At 37.3% G+C, this 24,448-nt stretch overlaps 1 protein-coding gene across 1 annotated transcript in view; it reads right to left on the bottom strand.

Moving 5' to 3' along the window:
- Nucleotides 1-1,688: 1,688 nt before the first annotated feature.
- PCM1 (pericentriolar material 1) overlaps nt 1,689-24,448 on the bottom strand; it is a 40,596-nt gene continuing 17,836 nt past the window's right edge. The window contains exons 17-40 of the mRNA XM_054164524.1: nt 24,247-24,437; nt 23,566-23,763; nt 22,468-22,690; nt 22,190-22,335; nt 21,056-21,246; nt 19,908-20,088; nt 18,926-19,278; nt 18,232-18,390; nt 17,407-17,463; nt 16,032-16,204; nt 15,823-15,951; nt 14,060-14,180; nt 13,665-13,802; nt 13,293-13,426; nt 12,172-12,306; nt 11,413-11,610; nt 9,116-9,175; nt 7,393-7,531; nt 6,538-6,683; nt 5,589-5,664; nt 4,284-4,534; nt 3,538-3,630; nt 3,296-3,419; nt 1,689-2,019 (exon numbers count right to left, since the gene is read on the bottom strand). Coding sequence (XP_054020499.1) covers nt 1,994-2,019; nt 3,296-3,419; nt 3,538-3,630; nt 4,284-4,534; nt 5,589-5,664; nt 6,538-6,683; nt 7,393-7,531; nt 9,116-9,175; nt 11,413-11,610; nt 12,172-12,306; nt 13,293-13,426; nt 13,665-13,802; nt 14,060-14,180; nt 15,823-15,951; nt 16,032-16,204; nt 17,407-17,463; nt 18,232-18,390; nt 18,926-19,278; nt 19,908-20,088; nt 21,056-21,246; nt 22,190-22,335; nt 22,468-22,690; nt 23,566-23,763; nt 24,247-24,437 — 3,642 coding nt within the window. The 3' untranslated portion in view covers nt 1,689-1,993. The remainder of the gene's footprint in view (nt 2,020-3,295; nt 3,420-3,537; nt 3,631-4,283; nt 4,535-5,588; nt 5,665-6,537; nt 6,684-7,392; nt 7,532-9,115; nt 9,176-11,412; nt 11,611-12,171; nt 12,307-13,292; nt 13,427-13,664; nt 13,803-14,059; nt 14,181-15,822; nt 15,952-16,031; nt 16,205-17,406; nt 17,464-18,231; nt 18,391-18,925; nt 19,279-19,907; nt 20,089-21,055; nt 21,247-22,189; nt 22,336-22,467; nt 22,691-23,565; nt 23,764-24,246; nt 24,438-24,448) is intronic.

Here is a 24,448-nt window from a genome sequence, read left to right as displayed (position 1 = left end):
ATGAAGATGCTAACTTGTATAGCATGAGTAAAGGCTTCTTTTGAAAAGAATCAGTCTAATAGTTTAACTAATGTTCCTCAAAGCTTATCAATGAAGAGTTGTTTGAACTCCTTGCTGTTATGCAAGGTAATAATCTTGTAGTAGGTAACTACAGTTCAAAATACTATACTATGCTATAGCAAAACCAATCCAAAGTTACTATGGATTTTCTGTTGTCTTAATACTTCAGCTTTGTGAATGCTGTAATTTGTTTTGGACCATGAATTGCTTTGAGGTAAAATGGGATCTGATTAAAATCAAGTTTCAAAAGCAATGTTACAATCTATTTTAAGAAAATAATTTTTCCACCCTTCTCTGGAAGTAGCAGATATTTCCAGTAGTGAAAGTGAGTCAAAGCTCAACATGAGTTGGTTTCACTCCCTACCAGTGCTCTAGTGCTAGATCATTCATTTAACAAGACAGGTGTTACACAGCAATCTCCATAGAGGGCAGACCTATTAATGAATTGTCTTAGCTGTAGAAGAAAACCAGCTATGGCATCTTCACTTTCATCTTAAAAGTAATTATCTGAATTCTTTATAGTCATTGCTCCACAGAAGTGTCTGAAGTGATGAACTTGTGCTATGGATGCTGGACTGGTATCAGAATAAGAGAGCTCAACTCTTGCAGCAATTCTACTAGAGCAATAGCTAATGAGACTAGAAGGACAGAAAACAAAACCAAGGAGGTTCCCTCAATGTTAGAAACCACTTTTTTACTATATGGGTGACTGAGCACCAGTACATAGAGGTTGCTCAGAGAAGTTGTAGAGTCTCCCGCCCTGGGGATATTCAAAAGCTACCTGGGCAGTCTAGGGTGACCAGTTCTTAGTTGCTCAGCTTAAGCAGGGCTGTTGGACAAGATGACCTCCTCAGGTCCCTGCCAATCTCATCCATTCTGTAAACAACAGGGAGAGAGAAAGTATGACCAGAAGTACCACTTCCAGGCACTGTAACATAAGCCACCCTTCCAGGGCTGGAATTCAGGAATTTCTTGAGCTCAGTTTAATGACTTACCCTATTTGTCTGAAATGCACAAATCACCTTCCTTAAGAAAATGACCTCTTTAAGACTTGTGCCAAAGTGATGAAACATGTTTCACTTTCATAGGCTTGCCTTTGCCACAGTGCTTTTGCTATGTCCTCAAAATTGTATTTTTTTTTCCTCATACACTATCACTGAGTTTACAACTCTTCACAAAGTCAAATACTTTAAGAACAGATCCTACAGGCTTTCAACTGTAGCAATTTTTAGTGTCACCTGTGAAAAGATACTAAAATTTTCACACTTGCAGACCAAAAGTGGAAAACAGGAAATGAAGAAAAATCCAAATGGTTTCTGCAGTTTACTACAAACCCAAGGTATTTACTTCACCTCAGATAAATGTGATAGAAATTAATTCCACAGGCCTGAACAGAAACAACTGCTTTACAGGCCAGCTATACGCTAGGCTATAAAGGCAACATATTAAGTATGTACTGTGTCTACAACTCCTTTCTAGATGGAAAAAAACCCAGTGTGACAGGATTTTCTTGTCCCAGGAATACTAGCAGTATTCCTTATTTCTCTGAAGGGAAGTAACAAATTACTACAGGCACACCAAAGCTTAATGTCAGTTTAAACAACAAACTCTGTATTCCATTTTGTAAGCCAGAGACAAATTTACAGACAAGTCCAAACTTTATTTAAAGCTACAATTTTAAAATTACTAAACAAGTCACAATAAAAAAAGATTAAGACAGAAAAAAAAACAGTGCAGGAAAACTGAATAGAAGATGATTCAGTTTTGGCTGTTCAAACTGCCACAGGCAGAAGTTAGCATCCCTATCCTAAGAGGCAGCGTGTAAAAAATTTTACATTTTTATACACTTCCAGAATTCTGGGAAATTAGTGCTGATCTTCCATGTGCATTTGTATAGGTGGAGTTTATAAATGCAGACACCTTCAGGTTATTCTCATGCACTTTGAGCTCCAAAGGTTTCTGAAAAATAGAAGGGATACTCATTATTGTCTAATATCTACAAGGCATCAAACACAGCTGTTGACCACATTTCCTTGGAAGTATCCATCAAGGTGCTTTAATGAAGTATTTTATCCTCACTTTTTCTTCACAAGCATTTTGAGCCATGGCTTGAACAGCTACAGCCATCCTTCATGCAGGTTAAAAATGGCTTAGTCGCTAGCTACCACTTTTGTGGAGCATGGCATTCTTAGCCAGACTGTTCCCACAGCAGGTATAGGCATCAGTATTGACCTGCTATGACAAGCGGAATGGTGACGGGCAGTGAATGAAACAGAAAAGATGCACCTTCCTTCCCTCTACCCTGGAAAATCCTATATTCACACTACAACTGCATTAAAAACACAAGCACTGTCATCAGTTTATACTGTTTGAGGAATTGTAACTAGCTACACTAGCAGAAAACTAGCATCAAAATATCCAGTTTGTGCATGCCACTACAAGCATAATGATAGAGAGAGCCCCTTAATGACATAACTTGTGTCACAGTATCAACATTATACTAAAAGTTTCCTTGACCTGATCTACCATTAAATGTGTGGCTGCATAAGTACTGTTCCATGAAAGTGACAAGTTTTTCCTACCTCATGTTATGCTTCATATGAATAACACTTATCCCTGAAGCAATATTTTACTATTCTGAAATCTCCTGAACTCTTCTATTATGAAAACACCAAGCAGTGTCAGCCAATTATATTGTGCATTATTAAATCAGATAAAAGCAAATAGAATTTACAATATTATTAAATCCAAGCTTGTGTAACAAGAAATGAAAATACTATTCCATTGCAGCAAGTTTAAGAACTCTTATAATGTCCATTTTACATATGTTAATTTTTATGACTTTATTAGCCCTAGAACCTAACAGAAGTATATAGGATGGCCAGGGAAGATAAAATGCCTGAAAGTACTGAAAGGCCAGAACTGGGAGTTCCTGGAGCCTTTTCTTCTCCAAGCTGAACAACTTCCATTTTCTCACAACCCTTCTTCATAGGAGAAATGTTGCATCCCTCTGATCCCTTCTGTGGCCCTACTCTGGACCTTCTTCAAATGGGCTCATGTCTATCTTTTGCTTAGAATATATAGAAATACATAATTTTCAAATGCATGGTATCAAAAAAAGGGTATTCTTTCAACACCACAATAACTGCTTACTTCAGTGGTGACAAGATTAAGTCTAGACCATTCCTGAATGTTTTCCCAATAGCTGTAGAGAATTTAGAAAATAACTCTTTACCAGGTTCTTTCAAAGTTTGGGCATCTCCTACTAATTCTTGATCTTGAGCTCCACCTCCATCCAGTAATTCATCAGACAAACTGTTGCTTTGAGCCTCCACTGCCATTTTCTTCATTAAATCTGCCTTTGTAACAGATAAAGCAAAACTCAAATTTCTGGATAATTCTTTTCACTGTCTAGGTAATTAAGACATTTATGGTGCGCTCTTCTAAACAACCACCCCAGAAGTAATAGCAAAATACCTCTGAATATACTGAAAGTTTAAGGGGCAAGTCTTCAACTTTCACAAAGTCATCTTCATCAGATTTTTGGCTTACATTTCCAGACCCTGCCTCCTGTTAAAAGAAATGGTGACATTAAGGAATTTTTTTCACTCCAAACTGTATTATAGAATAGAATAGAACTGGAAAAGACCTTTGAGATCGAGTCCAACCTATCACCCAACACATAGAATAGAATACATAGAATACATAGACCATCTAATCAACTAAACCATGGCACCACGTGCCCCATCCAGTCTCCTCCTAAACACCTCCAGTGATGGTGACTCCACCACCTTGCAGGGCAGCCCATTCCAATGGCAAATCACTCTTTCTATGAAGAACTTCTCCCTAACATCCAGCCTAAACCTCCCCTGGTGCAGCTTGAGACTGTGCCCTCTTGTTCTGGTACTGGTTGCCTGGGAGAAGAGACCAACCCCCAGCTGGCTACAACCTCCCTTCCAGTAGCTGTAGACAGCAATAAGGTCTCCTGTGAGCCCCCTCCTCTCCAGGCTAAGCAACCCCAGCTCCCTCAGTCTCTCCTCATAGGGCTTGTGCTCCAAACTCCTCACCAGCTTTGTTGCCCTAATAACAAAGTACATCCAGAAACGATGCCTAAATCTGCACATGAAAACTGAGCAAGACTGGAAACTAGAAGTAACACTGAAACAGAAAAAAAAGCTACAAATTTCTCTGGGATGTGTAACTTTTAACTGAAATATACGTACATCTTCATTCACTAACACAGGTGAATCTGTATCAGGACTACCAGCCATGGAGCTGTCAGAACTTGCAGCAGATTTATTTCCTACACACGTTGTGTCTGGTGTTTGAGTTTCATTTACTGGTAAAGATGAGCTTGATTCTTCTGTCTTCATACTTGCTGTTATAAAGGACTCTGGGGTATTAACTGCTAAAGGTGGTGATGTCTCCATGACACTGACATAATGAGGCAAAAGTTCAGCCACATCTTGTTCACCTAAAATCACAAAACTACATTTTAACTGGGTAGAGATAGAAAAAGATTCTAAGTATACAGAAATCCTACATTATTATTTTACAAATTATGATCCAAAGCTACAAATGAACAGTGAGTTATGAATTCTCAGATTAACACAAAGCTGACTGAAATAAGCCAGCAGTTATTTGTGCTTTCACACACTTAAAGTATCAGCAATTATCAGAAGACAGTATGCAACTTCAACATTTCTGACTTGGTATGGCTTTTTTGTTGGTGTGTGGGTTGGACTTTTTGGTTTGGTTGTTGTTTTGATTGTTTGTTGTTGTTGTTTGGGTTTTTGTTTGGTTATTTATTTGTTTAAAAAAACAAACAAAAAAGGAGGTAAACAAAACCCAAAGCCAGCTTCTAGAACTATAAAAATATTAATTCTAGGTATAAGGAAATAATACAGAACAACAATTTCCTTAACACTGTGCCACATTCTTGTAGAAACACAGGATCTATTAAAAAAAAATCCTCCTTTTTGTCTATGAAAAAAGACCAACAACATAACTAGTACCTGAAACAGAAAAGCACAGCATGAGGTAGTAGTAACAACAGCGAGAAAAGTAACACTCATACCACCCACTCATCTTTCTGACAGAAAATTATTTCTCAGTTCTTAAGCAGTTACAACACAGCATTATTCACAACCTTTAAACTGATTTCAATTGCTAGTAAGTGGCAGTAGCAGAAAAAGCAGGCATGAGACAAATCTAAACATCAAAATACTGTAACAGGTATGAACTTTGCTACAGATGTGTGCCAAGGTTATGCTATTGTCAAGCATCTAAACCACATCCACTTAGATAATACTAGTCCAGATTTCCTCTTTAAAAATTTTGCTATGTCTAAAGCAACACAGATCTATCTAGTGAACTGATAAGGCTCCAAGAAAAAAACAGCCCAATAAGCTGTTGCAAATTTGATCATCTTTTTCACTACAAATATCACAAGCAATGTCCAAGATAATTCTCACAGCATGCAAATTCAATGAAGCGTCAATCTCTCAGTTACTGCACACAGGGCTTACCTTTAACATTAACAGATTCTTGTTCTGGTAACAAAATCTCACTGCTATTTGTTTTACTCAGTTCTTGGTTTGAAGTCTGTCAAGGAAGATGAAAAGGAATTAGAACAAATTCTACTCATCAGCTTCATGACTAATTCACTCTTCTAAGCTAACTGGAGATACACTGTGCACGTGCTCCAGGTTTTTGTCTTTTCACTAGTTTGGAATAAAGACAGCAAGTTCTACTCTCTACTCATCAGCTAGTCACCAACACTTTAAGAAACTAACACTGATGTATGTGTTTTATCTGAACATTTCATTTTGTTTTCACTATACCAGTTCCCAGGTAGTCTTTGGTTCCATGAAAAGATCTACTGTTTTAGCTTTTCAAGTAAAATATTCCAGTTACATCCTTGCCTACTGTTAATAGCTATTGAGCAAACCAAGGTTTCAACGGTCAATCTTTCTTACTGAAATGTATACAATTGACAAGTCTCCAGAACCAGGCCACACACTTCCAAATGCTTTTAAGCAAATCAACAGTGAAATGACAATAGCAGCCAGTAACATTTCGCTACTGTTCTAGAAACAATTACTATGCAATAGAGAAAAGCTCAGTAAGAACTTGATGTAATCAGAGGGAGAACCAGTTAACCATTTAAGTTATGATGTGTTTTTGAAAGTTTATCTTTCCTACTGCAACTGAACATTTTCTCTGATAGCAGATTTAAACATTAGTTTTGCCTGTGTCCATTCATCCATTCTGGTGTCAGATACACCAATAAAACTATGGTGGGGAATGCTTATTTTTTTCTGTAGCAGCTATTACTTCAATTTAATTTCTTGCATCATCATTCTGCTTTCATTAGTATGAAACAGAGCAACATGAATCTCTGAGGTACGTACACATAAGCAGTGAAAATTTGTGCACTGCCTAAGGTTTACTCTACATTTACAGCTTTGGTGATACCTGCTCATTTTCAGTTGTTGTGATGTCAGCTTGTAGTGATGTCTGCACATCAACAGGTCCTTCCTCAAATTCTATTTCTTCATCTTCATTCTCATCTTCCCCACTGCCATAGTTAGTCAGAGCTTGAGTTTCTGCTTTTGATAAACCTGAAGGCAAATCAATATAAAACCACCTTCAGATAGGATTTACATATTGATGAAGCCTGGCAGAGCAGAAGTCAGACTGCAAAATCCAAATCTCTTTTAGTAATTTACTGCACTGATCAGTCACAATTCTTACTTCAAAACATTACCTGAAATTAGGATACAGTGATGCCTTAACTTTCAAAGATCCATATGCTCCTAAAACTGTATTATAAACAAACACCACTCTGCTGGTGTGAAGTATCTAAGTTTATTAAACAAGCTAGCATGAAGAATGTAAATATAAGGGAAAATAAGCCACAAGTGGTTGGTGTAAGCTAATGAACAGGGAAAAAATTATTAAAAATATGCAAGCTTAAATAGAAGCATATTGAAACCATCACCATTTAAAAACTGCACGAGACTTCAGTGACTTTCACATCATCCAGGTTAAAGGCTGAGAAAACTCAAGTTTAGCTGAGACAGGCTATGTAACTTCCACAAATGTTTTTACAGCTCTATTGATTACAAAGAGAAAAAACTCCTCTAATTGGAATGTTTTAACCCTTTACACAATACTAGTAAATACAGTACTGGGAAGCTTCCACTGGAAAAGACCTTACTAGAAAATCTGTGAGAAGGGATAAAACAGCAGTATTTAAAATCTTCTTGTAAAATAAGTTGATCAAAGCTACAGTGAAAGTTCTGAATGCACTAAATAAAAATCACTTACTTATTGCCACTGGACCACTATCACTTTCCTCATCTTCCTCTTGATCAGACACATCAGATCTAATACTTTCAGGAACTCCACCATCAACATACACTTCCGAGTCCTGTACTTGTTTAACAGTTTCAGTCTCATCTTTGTCCTAAGAAAACAAGGAAAACTTTGTAGTTTCATATAGGTTTATCTAAAGATTAAGTTACGGTTTCTGCATCAAAGGATTGCTTCTTCTCCTCAAAAATCAAGTTAGGCTAAAAATTCACGACTAAGCACTCCTTAAGGCCTTGAGATTAATACTGCAAAGCTACTCTGTAACAGACCATCAGAACTTACTATAAGAGATCATGTGATGCTCAGATGTTTCTTTAAATTAGTTTTGTCCATTATCAAGAGGAAGAAAGATGTATCAGCATTATTACCTTCTAGCAACTTCCCTGCTTGTTCTATATCATCTCTAGTAAAAATTAGGAATATTCTTAAGTACATCTTCTCATTTCTTTAGCAACAGCTACTCAGTAGTTTCTCTGATGAATGACTTGCTAAATACTGAGTGATAGAATTCTGCTGAGCCTTTATGAAATCCAAGTAAAGCCCTAAGTTTGGCTCTAAATCTTGAAAGGACTCTCTTCTATAGCAACTGTAACAGAAGTGCTAAGCCCCAGAAGAAAGAGCTGACTATGCCCATACATGCCTTCACTTAACACCTATGCCCATTCAAGAAGACAATCAACATTCTAAGTTACTTTGTCTCTCTTGGTTTGAAAAAAAAGCTGAACATTCCAGCAGAAAATAAAAGACATCATATACAATCACCCTCCCCAAACAATTATTTTAGTGGTTTTCAAAACCACAAAACATTCAATACTCAGAGCACACACAGGCTTTGACTCTGAGGATTCAAATACAGTGTGTCCCAGCACAGAACATCTGTCTTCTCCTTAAAAGGAAACAAATTTACTCCATGCCATTTAAAAGGAAACTGTTAATTCTTAAAATAGTTAGCTATCCTTGTTATTTAATTCTTCAGTGAAGGACAACATTCTCAGAGCTCTAAGCTGAGACTACAGGCAACAGGCCCAGACCAAATCCCACAAACATCAAATCCCATGAACACCTTCAGAACAGGTCTTTTTTCTTTAAAATACTGAAGATTAATACTAAAAGTAAAATTCTATCCTAAAGCTGCTCAGCAAGTATCACAAATTATTCCATTTCAGCTGCATAGCATTCAACATAAACTTTGCTGGTTTTAGACCTTCAAGCTGTCAGTCCAAGCAAAACTCAATCTACATAAACATAACCAACAATAAATAGAAAAGCATTTTTAATTCTATCTTTGATAAGAATGTAGGTCTCGAAACACAGAACTGCAACAAGGATTCTTTACACTGGTAATGACTCCACAGCACAAACAGGAGTAAAAACAAGAACAACCAATGCACTGACAACCAAGTCATGTTTACTGAATGTATGTAATAACAAAGACTCACTAATTAGCACAAATTTTTCAGTTGTTTCCCAGACCATCAGTTCAAATGTAAAAATGGAAACGATAATTTACTTTGATACAGTAACTCACTGGAAATAACAAAAAGACAAACCCCATGATGTTTGGTAACTTTATAAACTCCAGAATATGGAGTGTTTACAGATACTGAATTTCTATGACACAAAACATGTAAGACTAAATGATCTGAGGAATAAAGACAGTTGAGAAACATAAACATACTTTGTCCTCATCGACATCTTCAGCAGATGAACAAACATCCACCTGGAGACCTTTTTTTGCCTAGAAAAAACACAAACTGTCTTCAATTCTGAACTGAAATAACTTTGAAATACTGTACCAAACCAGGGTTTTGTGAAAACCTGGCTGAAATGCCAAATTTACCAAGAACTGCTATCTCAAAACAGCAGTAAGCCAGAGGGACTTCTATACTACCAAAGATGTTTATGCAGATGTCTTCAAAATTTTATTGGAGTTGCAAAATGTTACAAAAAAATTGTGCCAACTTTTAATTTAAACGATTAGATTTACACAGGCTAATTCTCCAGTCTATGATTGGCTCATACTTAAGATACAGAATTAGATATAGCAGCTCTGGACAAGACAGAGAACTGTGTTTTTCAGCACAGAAGCTAAAAACACCTTATCGGACTTCAGGCAGCCACAAAATCAAGCAAGACTGGATGTGCCTGCATCAGGATCCCAGCACCAAAAGCTGTGAGAAGATCATACAGAGATAATTGTGCAGCTCTGAACAAACTAACCAGGACCTACCAGTTCTGGCTTATCTCTAGCTCTGGTAAATCTGAATCTGTTGTTGCTGCCACAGCGACAAGGCAAATATTGACCTTAACACTAATTCTCTGTCTTCTAGAAGAGACGAAATGGTGGATCTAAACAGGCTCCATGCATTGTCATAAGCAGTGTATGAACCACTCTTATGTCACACAGATCCAGTGAACAGCTCCAGATGAAATAAAAAGTCATGACCAAGTCATTCTGGATGCAGAGGGTTTCTTTCTCCTTGTTACTGCACTCTGCAGTCTCTCTCATACTAGCCCTATTACTGGTGTATCTGAGTGGAACTATCTTGAAAAACAGCTAATGATATGCTTAAAACTATTCAAAAGGACATTAAAGATTAAGACAGATTAACAAAATATCTTCTGTTGACATTTTAAAGTAAGAATGAGTTAAGGATTTGCTTTGGTATTTGTGTTTCTACAAGAAAGCTGAAAGGACAGTTACAACTAAAGTCATAACTATACTATATACAAGAAAAAACACTGAGGTAGATACCTGATTCAATTAAGTATGTGAACAATTAATTTAACAAAAAAAACCCAAACCCAAACTACAATACTAAAATCAAACATGGTGATGCAGTGTCTTTAATAATGTAAATGGTGCAAAACCTAATAAAACTTGCTAACAGAGCACAGTATATGTTCCAGTCTCAAACATTTCTGAAAAGTTTATCTATTTTTTTTATGCTGCAAGTCTAGAAAGCAGTACCTTCTACACATGCCAACAAGACTTCATATAAGACTTACTCAACTTAGGGAAAGATGGTGCCTAACTAAATACTGCAAGAAAAGCTGTAGCTGTATGCATAACCAGAGGGATGAGTAATTGGGACCCCCTCATACCAAAATACTTAGCTGAAATAGCTAGATTTCTTCATTGTATGAAGCTATACTTTGGATATGTGCTGAAAACTCTTGATAGCACAGGGATGTCTTAGTGCTGAGCAGTGTTTACACAGCATCAAGGCCTTTTCTGCTTCTCACACAACCTCATCAGTGAGCAGGCTGGGGGTGCACAAGAAGTTGGGAGGGAACACAGCTGGGACAGGCGACTAAAGGGATACCCCATACCACACAGCATTATGCTCAGCAGTAACAGGTGGGGGAAGCAGAAGAAAGTGGAGAATGCTCACAGTGATGGCATTTATCTTCCCAAGTAACTATTATACACTGAGCCCTCCTTTCCAGGAGGCTAGCTGAACATCTGCCTACCAATGGGAAGCAGTGAGTCCATTTCTTGTTTGCTTGCACATGTGGCTTTAGCTGTTTAAACTGACTTTATCTCAGCCCGTGATTTTTTTCACTTTTACCTTTCCAATTCCCTTCCTCTATCCCACCAGGGAGCAGTGAGCAAGTGTCTGTGTGGTGCTTAGCTGTGTATTGGGGTTAAACTGCAACAACTACACAATGTTAGTACTATTTCAACATTAGACTACTCCTTCCTATGTGTACATAAACCCATTAAAACACACTTTCTCTGAATTAGCAAAGTCTACACAATCAGGTATCTGTAACAGACACTTGCCTGTAACACAGGACATCTTCATTACAAAGTTCAAGCTTCCACACAAGCAACACTGTAACTACACAGCCCTTACTTGTAAAAGATATGTATCTACAAAGTCTGAACTAAGGTACTCAAAGTAGTTTAGGCAATACAGAGGTTTAGGAAACTCAGAAAAGCTACATTTTAAGAAAAATAATAAAACAAACCTCTTTAGCATAAGACTGTATCACTTCAGAAGTTTCTATTTTTCTTTTACATCTCTGCTTTACAGAAATACTGTTGTTGTCCAAGTCTTGCATGAGTTTAAAAAAGGCTAATTCATTAAATAACACTTCAGAGATCTCCACAAGAAGATCCTCCCCACAATCTTTCAGTTTTCTACCAGCAAATTTCGCCAGTGAATCCTGTGAAAAGAAATAATTCTTCATTTTTTGAAACAGGCTGTCAAACAATCGAAAACTAAACATTTGTCATATTCCTAATAACTAAAAAATAGTTATAAAATAGCTCATGCTTTAAAAAAATGTTTTAATATCTTCAACAGATCTTAAGTAGTATCTTTACTCACAAAACAAAATTTCTTATTACTAGTCTAAATTTTATACCTTCTTTTTTGGGGGGTGGGGGCAGGGGTTGGTGGTGTGTAAAGAAGGGGGAAGAAAAGAGCAACCTATTGATTTTCAGGAATTTACACAAAATGTCCATAAAGAAGATCATCAAGAACTCTGCTTGAAGATATCTATGGGCAGGAGACACGCTTCACACTGTCTGGCAGTGATGGAAAAGAAGTTCTGTGAATGGAAAAGCTTTCATTTTAGGAGGGTAATACCTCATCACTTTATCAAAGCTGAAGAACAGCAGCTATGCTACTGAAGATGTAGAATAAAATCTCAGGGAAGCTGGTTTGTCTGCTCATTATCCAAGTTGCAATACTGTTACAAAAGCATCACTGAGAAACTACTAACCTGAAGTATACTGCCAAGCTGCTTATGAAAGAACTTCACAAATTCTTTACTTTCATCATTTTGTTGTGTAAGAGTCAAGACCATTCGTCTTACTGATGTCAGTAATTGAGATGAGCATACTTCATCCATGTGTTCCTAAGCAAGTAACACAGAATTAACTTAGCTACCACTTCAAAAAAAGTAGCCATCAGCTCAAACCCTGAAATTAATTTTATATATATATAAAAACAAACAAATGAACAAAACCCAGCCACTGAAAGAACAGCACCCCAGGAAGAGTCCTGATCCATCTCACAAAACAAACTAACAGGAACACAGCTATGGCAGATCCCATCCTTCATTAATGACAGATTAGCCATGACACACAAAGCTTCATCTCACTTTTCCCATACATTAGTACATGCCATCGTTTAATATTTGGACAAACTAAGAACCTTCCTACGTTGTGGTTGGATACTCAAGCGTATTAAATTATATGTTAAGATGTTGTAAGCTTCCTTAAAATGGCAAACAAAACAGAATTCTTTGGGCGCTGAGAGTGTGGCAGATCAACAACATACCTGGCTTTCAAATCTATTATCAACCAAGTACCTTATTGAACAAACCAAAGCTTATATACTGTGTGTACTATAAAAGGGAACAGAGAGGCGGCTTAAGCATCTTACAACTCAATCTTCTCTGTTCTTTAACCTTGCACAGAACAAACTATGACTACTACTTCTTTAAAGAAGTACACTTCTCCACTGTATTTACTGAAGTTTACAATCTCTCAGGTTCAAAGACATTTGTGAACATGAGAAAAAAATGCTAACAATCAAGAACTCAGAGCTATTCTTCAGAACTATCTCAGGTAACATTATATGTAAAAGTTTTAATTAAAATTATCTCAGTTGTCTTTGCTAGAATGCAGAAAATATTTCAGAAGTACACTCTCAAACATGAATGTTTCTGTTGGAGTATTTAATTATTACTTCATCCTCAGCAAGGCCTGAAACTTAACATATTTATTGGCAGCTGTTGCCAAGATGCAAGCTATCAATTTTAGATAGTGTTCTTTCATGTAATTACACAGGTGCTTTTGCTATCCTGCTAATTCACCCATTATTGAGGAGAGTTCTTACCTTCAGAAAAGGAATGAGCTCTCTCATAATTGCTTTAATCTGTCGGTCAAGCTGCTGAGTATCTATATGAGGACAAGGAACAGCAGAAACTTCACCTGACTGTGGCACAGGAAGGCCATCACTAGTGCTTGGACCTTATTAGAAAAAAGCATATTTAAGTCACTCAACATTACCACTAAAGAAATATCAACTTTAAAAACACAGATTTTTCTGTTTTGAAAATAAATAATATTTACTGAAGTATGCAAAGATCCTTTGAAACTTTGCTAAGTTTTCAGTGTAAATGAAGAGGAATGCAATTCAGCCAATTAAAAGATTCTTGATAGTTAATTATTTTCTAAAACTAAGCAAAATACGTATATATGTGCATACCTTCTAATTTAGCAGCAGAAGCACCCTGAAAATTACTAGAGCAGCCCTCAGAGTCAAGGGTACTTTCAGCTTCAATTTTCATACGCTCATATTCCCTCATCCTAGCCAAAGCTTGATCTAAGTGAATCACTGTGTTGCCTATATTTAGAATAAAAAAATCTTTTAATCTAAATAAAAAGTTTTCAATTGATAAGACAAGTAAACAACGATAAAAATGAATTCTGTTACACATTTTGATCAATACAAAGTGTTTAACAAGTAGCTAATTTCTCCAAGTGCTCTTTTACAAAACATGATTACACACTAAAAATTAAAGATACTACCTAAGCATACAACTGCAGGCATTTTAGGAAGGAGGGAGGGAAGAACACAACACTAAATCACATCTTTCTTACCAAGGTCATCAGTTGCAAAGGGCTCAAAGTTTGAAGATGTAGACATAGTACTCCCATTGTCTGCATCATTTTGTTCACAATCTTGACATGCTTCTGTAGAAAAGTTCTTGACAAAAGTTTCCTAAAAAACACCAGATAGAATAAACCAGGTTGGAAGAGACCTTCAAGATCATCACATCCAACCTATCATCCAACACCATCTAATCAACTAAACCATGGCACCAAGCACCCCATCCAGTCTCCTCCTAAACACCTCCAATGATGGCGACTCCACCACTTCCCTGGGCAGCCCATTCCAACAGCCAAATCTCTCTCTATGAAGAATTTCTTCCTAACATCCAGTCTAAACCTCCCTTGGCACAGCTTGAGACTGTGTCCTCTTGTACTGGTGCTGGTTGCCTGGGAGAAGAGACCAACTCTCACCTGGCTACAACCTCCCTTCAGGTAGTTGTAGACAGCAATAAGGTCTCCCCTGAGCCTCCACCTCTCCAGGCTAAGCAACCCCAGCTCCCTCAGCCTCTCCTCATAGGGCTTGTGTTCCAAACCCCTCCCCAACTTCGTTGCCCTTCTCTGGACACATTCCAGCAAATCAACATCTTTCCTAAACTGAGGGCCCCAGAACTGGACACAGTACTCAAGGTGTGGCCTAACCAGTGCTGAGTACAGGGGCAGAATGACCTCCCTGCTCCTGCTGGCCACACTGTTCCTGATGCAGGCCAGGATGCCACTGGCCTTCTTGGCCACCTGGGCACACTGTTGGCTCATGTTCAGCCTACTATCAACCAGTACCCCCAAGTCCCTTTCTGTCTGTCTGCTCTCCAACCACTCTGACCCCAGCCTGTAGTACTGCATGGAGGAGTTGTGGCCAATGTGTAGAAACCAGCACTTGGATATGTTAAATCTCATGCCCTTGGACTCTGCCCGTCTGTCCGGCCTATGGAGGTCCCTCTGCAGAGCCCTTCTACCTTCTAACAGATCAACTCCTGTCCCCAGCTTGGTGTCATCAGCAAGTTTACTGATGATGGACTCAGTGCCCTCCATCCAGATCATCAATAAAGATATTAAAGAGCATGGGGCCCAGCACTGATCCTTGGGGCACACCACTAATGACTGGCCGCCAGCTGGATGTGGCACCATTCACCACCACTCTCTGGGCTTGGCCCTCCAGCCAGTTCCTAACCCAACGCAGAGTGCTCCTGTCCAGGCCATGGGCCGATAGCAGAAATGCAATATTCTCTCACAGGCTTATTAATAAGCCAGCAATTCTTTTCAGCCATATGCTGTGGTACCAAGACTTGTCACCAGACTGCTTGACAGGGGAAAAATGTTACTTGCAGGATACAAATTCATCAAATGATTCTACCATGTTTGTTTCAAATATTTCAACTATAAAACATGTAAGAAACTACAGAGGCATCAGTGATTCCTTAAATATAAAAAAACCCAAAACATTTTGGGGAATCTTGTGATCAGCACTTGCCCTGATCTTACTCACAAGAGGACTTTGTATCTTTTACAACAGTAGTTTCTGATACATGCCCCTCACTATGTATTACTGCTCCCTGACATACCATTCATTTCAGACACGAAGAATACCATATTTAACCACCTCTGCATTAGTATTTTCTTGCATTTCTTTGCTTAGAAAGATCTGGATAAGTTGATATTAATTTCAGAAAAATTTCAATACAGAAGCAGGCATATAAATTGAAAAAACAGGAAAATGTGACAGTAAGCCAGCTTCTAAACTTCAGAAAACTTACATCATCTGTAGAAGCAAGGCTTTCACTGGGAGTGAGTTCAGAATTTGATGCCATCCATGTTGCAGAACTCAGTGATTTTGTGTACTTCCCTTTTTCATTTTTCTCAGATAAATGTCTGGTCACTATATCCTGGAAAAGACAGTCTATATTGTAAAAATGGGTCTAGGATTTCTTTGATACATACACAAGATGAAAAATTTTGTGCATACCTGCAAAGCATACAGAGCCCTTTGCCTTAGGTAATCCGTATTTAGCAGCTGAAGCTCGTGGAAAAGTTCAATAAGAAAGTGGGGCCGAGACTCATTTTGAGAAATAAGAGTTGCCACTTCAGAATAAATTGTGTCTCGCAACGCTTCAAACATAGAAAGATCACTACCAGTTTCTACAGGAAAAAAATGGAACCTGTTAAATCCTTGACATGCATCCAGTTGAAAGAGCACTGTCTATTAGGTAGGCAAGTTACAGATACACAATTCATCTCTCAATCATGGTACATTCCGTTACAGAAATGCTTTCTTAAAGCTTACTCATTTCCTGAAGGGCAAAGATTTAAACATTCAGAAATAATATTTTATGCAATACTTCATATATAAAATAAAATCTAAAAACTTGCTTTACAATTCTAACACCACCTTTATAAAATATTATTAAGAAGAATATTGCATACAGCACAAGGTTGCTATCAGAACAGGTACTCAACACTGAAAACAGTTTTGACCTATTTCACACAAGATCAAAAGGTCTCAAGTTTCCATAATGCAAGTAGTCCACACCTTTACACAAGGCAAAGACATTAAGAAAGTTCTAGACCAAATTCAAGAAAGACAGTCCTCCCCACACCTCCCACACAAGCATAAATCCCTCATTCTCATACATGTCTGGCGTCACTCCTGAGGCTCACACAAGACCTCTTAACCTTAAGCCCTATTACATATGTATGAGAAGACAACGTGTTCCCTCTTAATTTTCCTATTCCTTTGAGAATTAAAGATTATCCTTGCATCACAACAGCTAAATTATTACATACATCTTTTGGCAAGTGTTAAATGGAAAAAAAAAAGTTTAATTTGGAAAAACTCAGTTTAGTTTAACAGATGCATACATGTTAGTATTCAAGTTAAAGAAGTTATTAGCAATACAGCACGTTATTGTATGATTTGATTATCTGCAAATAACTCAGAGTTTTTAAATATAGAGGCAATTTTTTCAACCTTCAATATGCCACCAGAAGTCACTTTCCTCCCTCAGGAATAAAATGTAATAGTAACTTTTAAATATACTAAAAATGGTTACTGAAATCAGTTTTTTGTTGTAGGATCTACTTGCATATTTGCTGCTAGTAATTGTGGCTATCCAAAACACGGTAAGCCAATTCTCCACAACCATAATTCAATGTAGTTCGCATTGCTGCATTTCACGCAAATGACAAGTAACTTCTCTTGCCTTGTTTGTAGAGAAAGTGCTGCATTAGTACTAATTTTGAACATCTGTTAAACAGTCTGAGTTACAGGACAAAAGCTAAGAGGAAAACAAACCAAAAGAAAGTAACAGGACATTGTTGAAGCTAAGCAGTGAATGCATTACCTGGCGCTTCAATGCATGCATTTCTGTTAGACTGCTGCAGAATTCTCCTAGCATGCGCTGTAGGAAAGTGGGGATAGACAGTGATAAACACAAAACGCGCACCAGAAATCAAGACAGGGTCTATACAAAACAGCAGGGGAGGGCTGCTTAGTCATCCAAACCACAGCAAAGCTGCTTATTGTGGGAACTTGACTGGTGAAAGTTTATTATGTATGCCAATAACCAGCTCTTAGTGTGGACACAGCTACATTGACAAAGCTGCACATTGTGCTACAATGACTAAAATTTCTGCGTATTTCAAACAAGGGATTCTAGCAGAACCTAACAAGACACAGAGGAGAGTATCGTTGTGATCTAGATGCAAGAAAAGCAGTGCAGACAGCAAAAATGTAAAGGTTTGTGATGTTACAAGACTGAATTTGAATGATATTTGATAGAGCTCCTTTATGTATGAATAGAAAGAAAATGTGTATGCAGTACAGGATGTAATTGAAACACTAAACAGTTTCATCAGTTGTGCATACTTGCACATAAACACCAACAAAGGCTTCTGGTTGGCTGGGGTTTTGTCTGTTTTACAGTAACAGGTTATTTTGATAAAGTACCTCATCTACAGAAAATACCCAAAAGCAAACAATACCCAACTTTTTACACACTTTTATATTTACAGGATACTTAGAAATGAAAAAGCAAAATCCACATACTAAATATACAGTATTTCTCCTTGTAACACAATGCTTTTAAATAACACACCAGTAACTAAGTGTGGAGATCCTTTATGCAGAGAAACTCACAAATTAACTACTGACATTTGGAAAAGAATACCTGAAGACATTTCTGTAGATCTACTGTATTTAATTATTTTTTCCAGTTGTTCCCGATTCCTTTTGCTGAACACCTTTGCATGAACAACCTCTTCAGAGTGTTTGTTTTTATTACTTTTGCAGGGCTCACATGCACTAGAAGCACTTGCACTTTCATAGCCTAATGGGAGGGAATGAAAAGGAAGAAACAACAACAAAAAAAGCTTAGAAAGTGTTCCATTACTTGCAAAAATTTATTCAAGGGCAATCTGAAAGATGCCAAACATCAATGATGATTCCTAGTCAAAACCTTTCCTCTGTACATTGAAGCTGTGCATCAGCACTTAATCCTGTGACTGCAGCAGTACTACACACATGCTAGCACTGCTCCTCTCCTCTTTTACTGAAGCATATCTTTTAGCAATTCATCCAGTTTGAACATGAAAACATAATGAAGATTCTCCTGGTGGTTTATTCTAAATCTTAGTGTATCAGCATCCACTATCCATTCAAATCATGATGTCCTCATAGTTATGCTTTTTATTCACTGAAATACTAAAAACCTCACACAGTTACATTATATAAAAGGAATTCCTATTTCAGCAACTTATTTTCATTATTACAAGTACCATCTATGCAGAGTAAATTCTCTGCAATGTAGTTGCTATAATCCAAGTTGAGTTTGCCATGGTGCCTAAGACTACATTGCAACCTACCCGTATTTTTAATTCTGCCTTTTAGCTGGGAACTCTTCCTCTTATTCTTTGATTTGGGTGTTTTATCTTTTGACGCCAAACTTGCTTGTGCTGATGCTTTTCTAGATTTAAATGTCTTTGTCACAGTAGCTGGGTCTACTGGATCAGGCATGCTACTATAACTCTCCACAGATTCTTCATCAAAGTCTCTTCTCCTGCTCGTATCAGACTGACTTCTGTGACCAGAAGCAGTATTCTGTGCCAAAACTGAAAAGCCTGCTTTCTGCTGAGACTGGTCATCATTTTTCACTTCCTGGCTATCATTAAGCCAAGTTGATCTTTTTTCCATTTCCTCTTCAGGCTGTCTATGACTCCTTCTGGCAGAAAGAGAGAAACAAGACCACAATATATCATAACCTAGTCTGTCAGATAGAAACAGCATCTATTACCAGGAAAAGCTCTATCTACAACACAAGTGTTACCTGCCCAGTTACTTAGTCATCAATAGAACACTGGCAAAAACATAATAATAAAAATAAGTATCTAGTGAGACTCCTTCCAAATGGAAAAATTCTTAAAGAAGTCCAGATTTATTGCTGACTTAAACCTGAATATACTTACACAACTTTTACTGTGCTCAAATAGTACTACAGGACACAAAAAAAAAAAAATCTTAAAACATCATTCATTACAATCTCCTGTAGTAAAATAAAACCATTTAAAAAAAAGATTTTAAAAGGCATTCACTGAAATCATATCTTACAGTTATTCTAACAGCTCAAGTTCAAAAAACATGCAGTTGAAATCTTCCTCCACTAATGAAATGATACATTAATTAATATACAGCAAAAAACAGAATGGAAAACTGAAGAAGTAAACCTCACCTTGAAATTCTACTACAATAGATTCCCTAAAAGAATTAAGAATTCCAACAAGTCCCAGAAAATGGAGCAGAGAAGGAGGAAAAACAAATAAAGGAGAGTTGCACTGTAACACGGAATACCTTTGTTTTTCTGCTCCATTGGAGGAACTGCTTTCAAAAGGCTTGGGGAATGCCATGTACTCAGACTTCACAGAAGCATGGTGATCTTGAGGATGTTGTTGCTGTTGCTCACTGCTGTGTGGGGAGATATTGTGGGCAAAATCCCCAAAACCAGAAGGGAACACTGGATTATAGTTAATACCTATGAAGTAAACAAGAATCAGAAGATACTACCTCATTTATCTGTGTGATAAATTCGAATTTCGGACACATTATGTAACAACAGAAAACTATGAAGCAAAAAAACAGAGTGGAAGTAAGCAAAATCTGTTTTCATCCTGCAGCACCCAAAATGGTCAGAATGTATCTTAAATGCATCAAACATTACTACATCTGCCACTACAATCTTGTTAGCAGTGAGATGAAGGTACTTCAAGAAACTCCAATAAAAGGCTTCTAGAAGTGAAGGTAAAAATGACATTGGTTCCAGAAAACTGAACATAATTATTGTTCTGTGCAGGCTCCATATAGTTTCAAACACATTCTTAAACAGAAAACAGGCTTTAAAACCTGAAAGCTACAACTTAGGTGTATGCCTGTTTGCTGAAAAGGCTGAAATATATTAAGACAGCTTTAACAACTTTTAAGGATGCAGTAAAATTCCTACTTCTTTTTCCATTTCAAAGTAAAAGTTGGTTTGATAAAGAGATTAGAAACACTTAAAAGCCAACAGCTGATCTGTATCTCTGATGGGAACAAAAATTATAACATGCTTCATTTACAGGCATTTAAAACAAAAAATGAGTGCTGGAAGTTGAAAAAAACCCAGACCAAAGGAAACAACAACAACAAAAAAATAACCCAAGAATTACCAAGTGCCACTTGGTAATTCCACTTAGAACACTATTAAATGATTGCTGAAGGTATGCCAAAGCTTCAAACATTGCTTTTCATACGTTGCATGAAGAACATTTAAAATGTTAACTTCATGTAGTAAAGTAATCAACTTCTTACTGAGACAATACGGACTCAAGCAAGTACTGTTTCTGACCATTTCACTATGAAGGAAACATCAGTGAGTTTTCAGCAAGTTCACATTAAGACTCCAATTCAAGGAGGAAATGAAATATGAAATTCCTATTACTTTGCACATCTGCAGCAGCACTCACTTGGAGCAAAGGAAGAAAAATTAGTAAATCCTGGTACATTAAACAGGTTCATGGGTTGTGGAGGAAAGCTGAACGGACAGAAAACGGGAGATGGAGGTGGTGGTGCACTACTGCCTCTTTCCTTTCTTGATGGCTTCTCTTGACATTGTTGTTCTTGCTGATGCATAAGATCATTTAACATTTGTTTCAACCTTCAAAACAAGTAAAAACAAGCACTTAAGGAAAAAATAATGCTAAGAGAAAGCAGTAATTTTAATTCAAGTAATTTCAGATTCGTATTGTTTCACATGCCCCACATAAAAAACTGCTCCATTTTGCTGATAAAAAAATACTCATGAGAAAACCTGCTTGGATTTAATCACAAGTCACAGATAGGAACAGTTTTAAAACCAAGGGATCTGTACTATTGGTCAAGTTTACAGAAGATAAACAGCCCTGAAAGAACAACAAAAATAAACAAGTTACTTAAAAAAAAAAAAAAAAAGGCAGGCTGAAAAGGAAACTTAAACAGAAACAACTGAAGATACAAAATGCTTGAAGAAGTGGCATTGAAAGTACTTTACAGTTTTATACGAGGCCAGCAGCTACATAACATTTACTACAAAAAGCTAGAGACGAAGAGCTTGAACTTCTGTGCAATGAAATAAAAACAGTCTGTTACACCTATTTTTAAGGGAGATTGTTGCTTGGAAGGTAAAGCAGAAGACGCAAATGGAACATAAATTCTGACTGACAATACTTAAGATCAAAAACCCTTTCCACCATATTTCCATAACCATTAGAATCTAGAATCTTAACAGGTATTCCAGCAAAGATTAAATGCACAAAAACATGTTTGAGGAAAGCAAGTCTAATCCAAAAAGTCAAATAAAGTTATTGCAACTGGTCTTTGTGACAGATTTCAACTTTTGATTCTCTTCACTAAAGATGACTCAAAATGAACCAACTCAAAGGTGTTAAAGCAGTAGTTAAACAACCTACTTAAAATGCTGTATACTACTTTAAAAGCTTCTATTCAACACACAGGTTCAACAGTCTCATATTTAACTTTTATCTGTATTCTCTAACTCATAAACATTTTCCCTATTAACTGAAGCATTTAAAATTCCTCAAACACAAATAAAATCAACAAACCTTTGGACATTATTCTGCTGCCAAGCCAGCTGAGTGTAGCACTGGTTTAACTGATGCATAATAAGATATACTTGTGAAGGTGCAACATTATTGGGCATCATATTGTAAGGGCCTGTAAGCAAAGTCTGCAGAAGACAAGATAGGGTCTGCAGAAAAAAAAAAAAAACACACAAACCACATGACAGTGACCAAAGTACCAAAACCAGAAGTCATTGAATGAAAGATTTACAAGAGAAGGATTACAAAAGAACAGCAAAATAACTTCTCTTCATATCTACCTGCTGATCCTGCATCAAAGTTTGACAAATGCTGACACTAAATTCATGCTGTTTCTTCAACTGATTGATCTGCTCTTGCCATTGTTCTTTTTCTTCCACATATGATAGCTCAGGCATCCACCGGAGGTTCTCCTGACGTCGCATACTTATGTTTTGCTGCTGCCTTCCCTTAGAGAATGGCCGATAATTCCCATCTGCTGAAAGAGGGCGGCAATTTTTCCACCTGGATGAGAGGAAAAAAAGAGGAAGAATGAAGACAACAGCTAACATTTCAAACATTCTTCTTATGATGCTTCCATTATCCAAATTGTGTTTCCATTGTACGTCAACAATTCACTTGGCATAGGCCACTTGAGTGTGTCAGCTTATCACCCATACACTTGTCAGGCCAACATCTTGAACAAATGGAAAATGACAGCTATCAAACTGACAAGCACCATCAAAAAAGAACTGCTATGGACTTTCCTGGATCTATTGCTGATTATTGATGGGGCTCTGAGCAACCTGCTTTAGTTGAAGTTGTCCCTGCTCACTGCAAGGGGGTTGGTCTAGATGACCTTTAAAAGGTCCCTTCAACCTGAAACATCCCATGATTACTTTCAACATGGTATTTCCATTTAGTCACACGATGCTTATTAAGGTAAGCAAAACCTAAAAATATTCATGCTAAAAAGAAAAAATAATCTAGTAAGAAATAGCTTTCAAATCTGCAAAAGCCAACAATATGAAAACAAAAACTTCAGAGCTAGTTTAATTCTCTAAATTACTTTTTTTGAAGAGACTAAACAGCAGCATGGCAAAAATACTTATATAGGTTATCTTTAAAGCTGATTGAAGAAAACACGAGAATATAAAGGAGCTACCACAACACAGCTGGAGTGTTCAATGGCAGACATTTAATATGCCTGAAAACAGAAGCAGTAACTTAATTATACACATTGCAGCTGTAGGTAATCACACAAGAAAGGGCCACTACAAGCAGCTCCCTAGTGAGCAGAAAGAACTTTGCTTGTACAGAAGGATGGCCTATGCAATGCTTCTTTCACCCCTTCCAAATATACTCTGACAAGCACCAGATCGACAAGTAATGTCACTAACCTATCCTTGCTGTCCTTAACAAAATACGCATTTTCTGGCATGTTGTTATTGGGATAAACAGAGAAACTGTCATTCAAACTGGATGCGTCTTCTTCTTCCTCTTCTGCCTGACCAACTCCATCAGAAAGATAACCATCTTCATCTCCATTCTCTTCCTCTAGAGCACACTGGGTGGAACCTCCCCAGGTAGCCACTGTCCTAGTGAACATTAGAGAGGTAGGAAAAGAAACCAAGGGGTGTTTGGGAAGGAAGGAATACTTTTAAACTTTATGACAAATTATTAAAATATTGTGTTGACAATTACAAGTTTACCTTCAATTAACTAAGCTGCACCAACATTAACCTAAACATCTTGCCAATGCAAAATTCAACTAGCATTCTTCTGATACTGGGACTCTCTTGGAAAATCACTACTGTTGTTATAAATGGTGTATAGACGAAGAAAAATTATTCTTGGGCATTAGGTATTTCACTATTTATGGCACAGAAGAGAGACTAAATACACTGAGAAGTCCTGTAAAACTGGCCAACCTGCTAATTAATACTCAGTGCAGAAATCAAGACGTTAATTCACTGCTCTATCATATTCAGTGATCAGATGAAAATACAAAACTGCCTGAAGACTGGAATCTCACTAAACAACAGAAGCATCCACTGACTAAGACTGACTTGTATTCTTACTTTTCAGTCCTGCTCTGCTGTGGAGTATGGTGAGCTTCTGATCCATCACTTTTAACAGATGCAGCAACAGTAGATATTGTTTCTGCAAGCTCCCTCCTCCTCTGATGTTCAGCCATTAAAGCTTCAAGTTGCTTTCTCCTCTGCCGCAATTCTTCTCTCAAAATCTCATGTCTTCTCATCTCAGACCATAACTGTTTGCAGT

The sequence above is a fragment of the Dryobates pubescens genome, chromosome 1 (assembly GCF_014839835.1).
Source record: "Dryobates pubescens isolate bDryPub1 chromosome 1, bDryPub1.pri, whole genome shotgun sequence".
NCBI classification, from domain to species: Eukaryota; Metazoa; Chordata; class Aves; order Piciformes; family Picidae; genus Dryobates; species Dryobates pubescens.
This window is presented reverse-complemented; position numbering and strand designations above follow the sequence as displayed.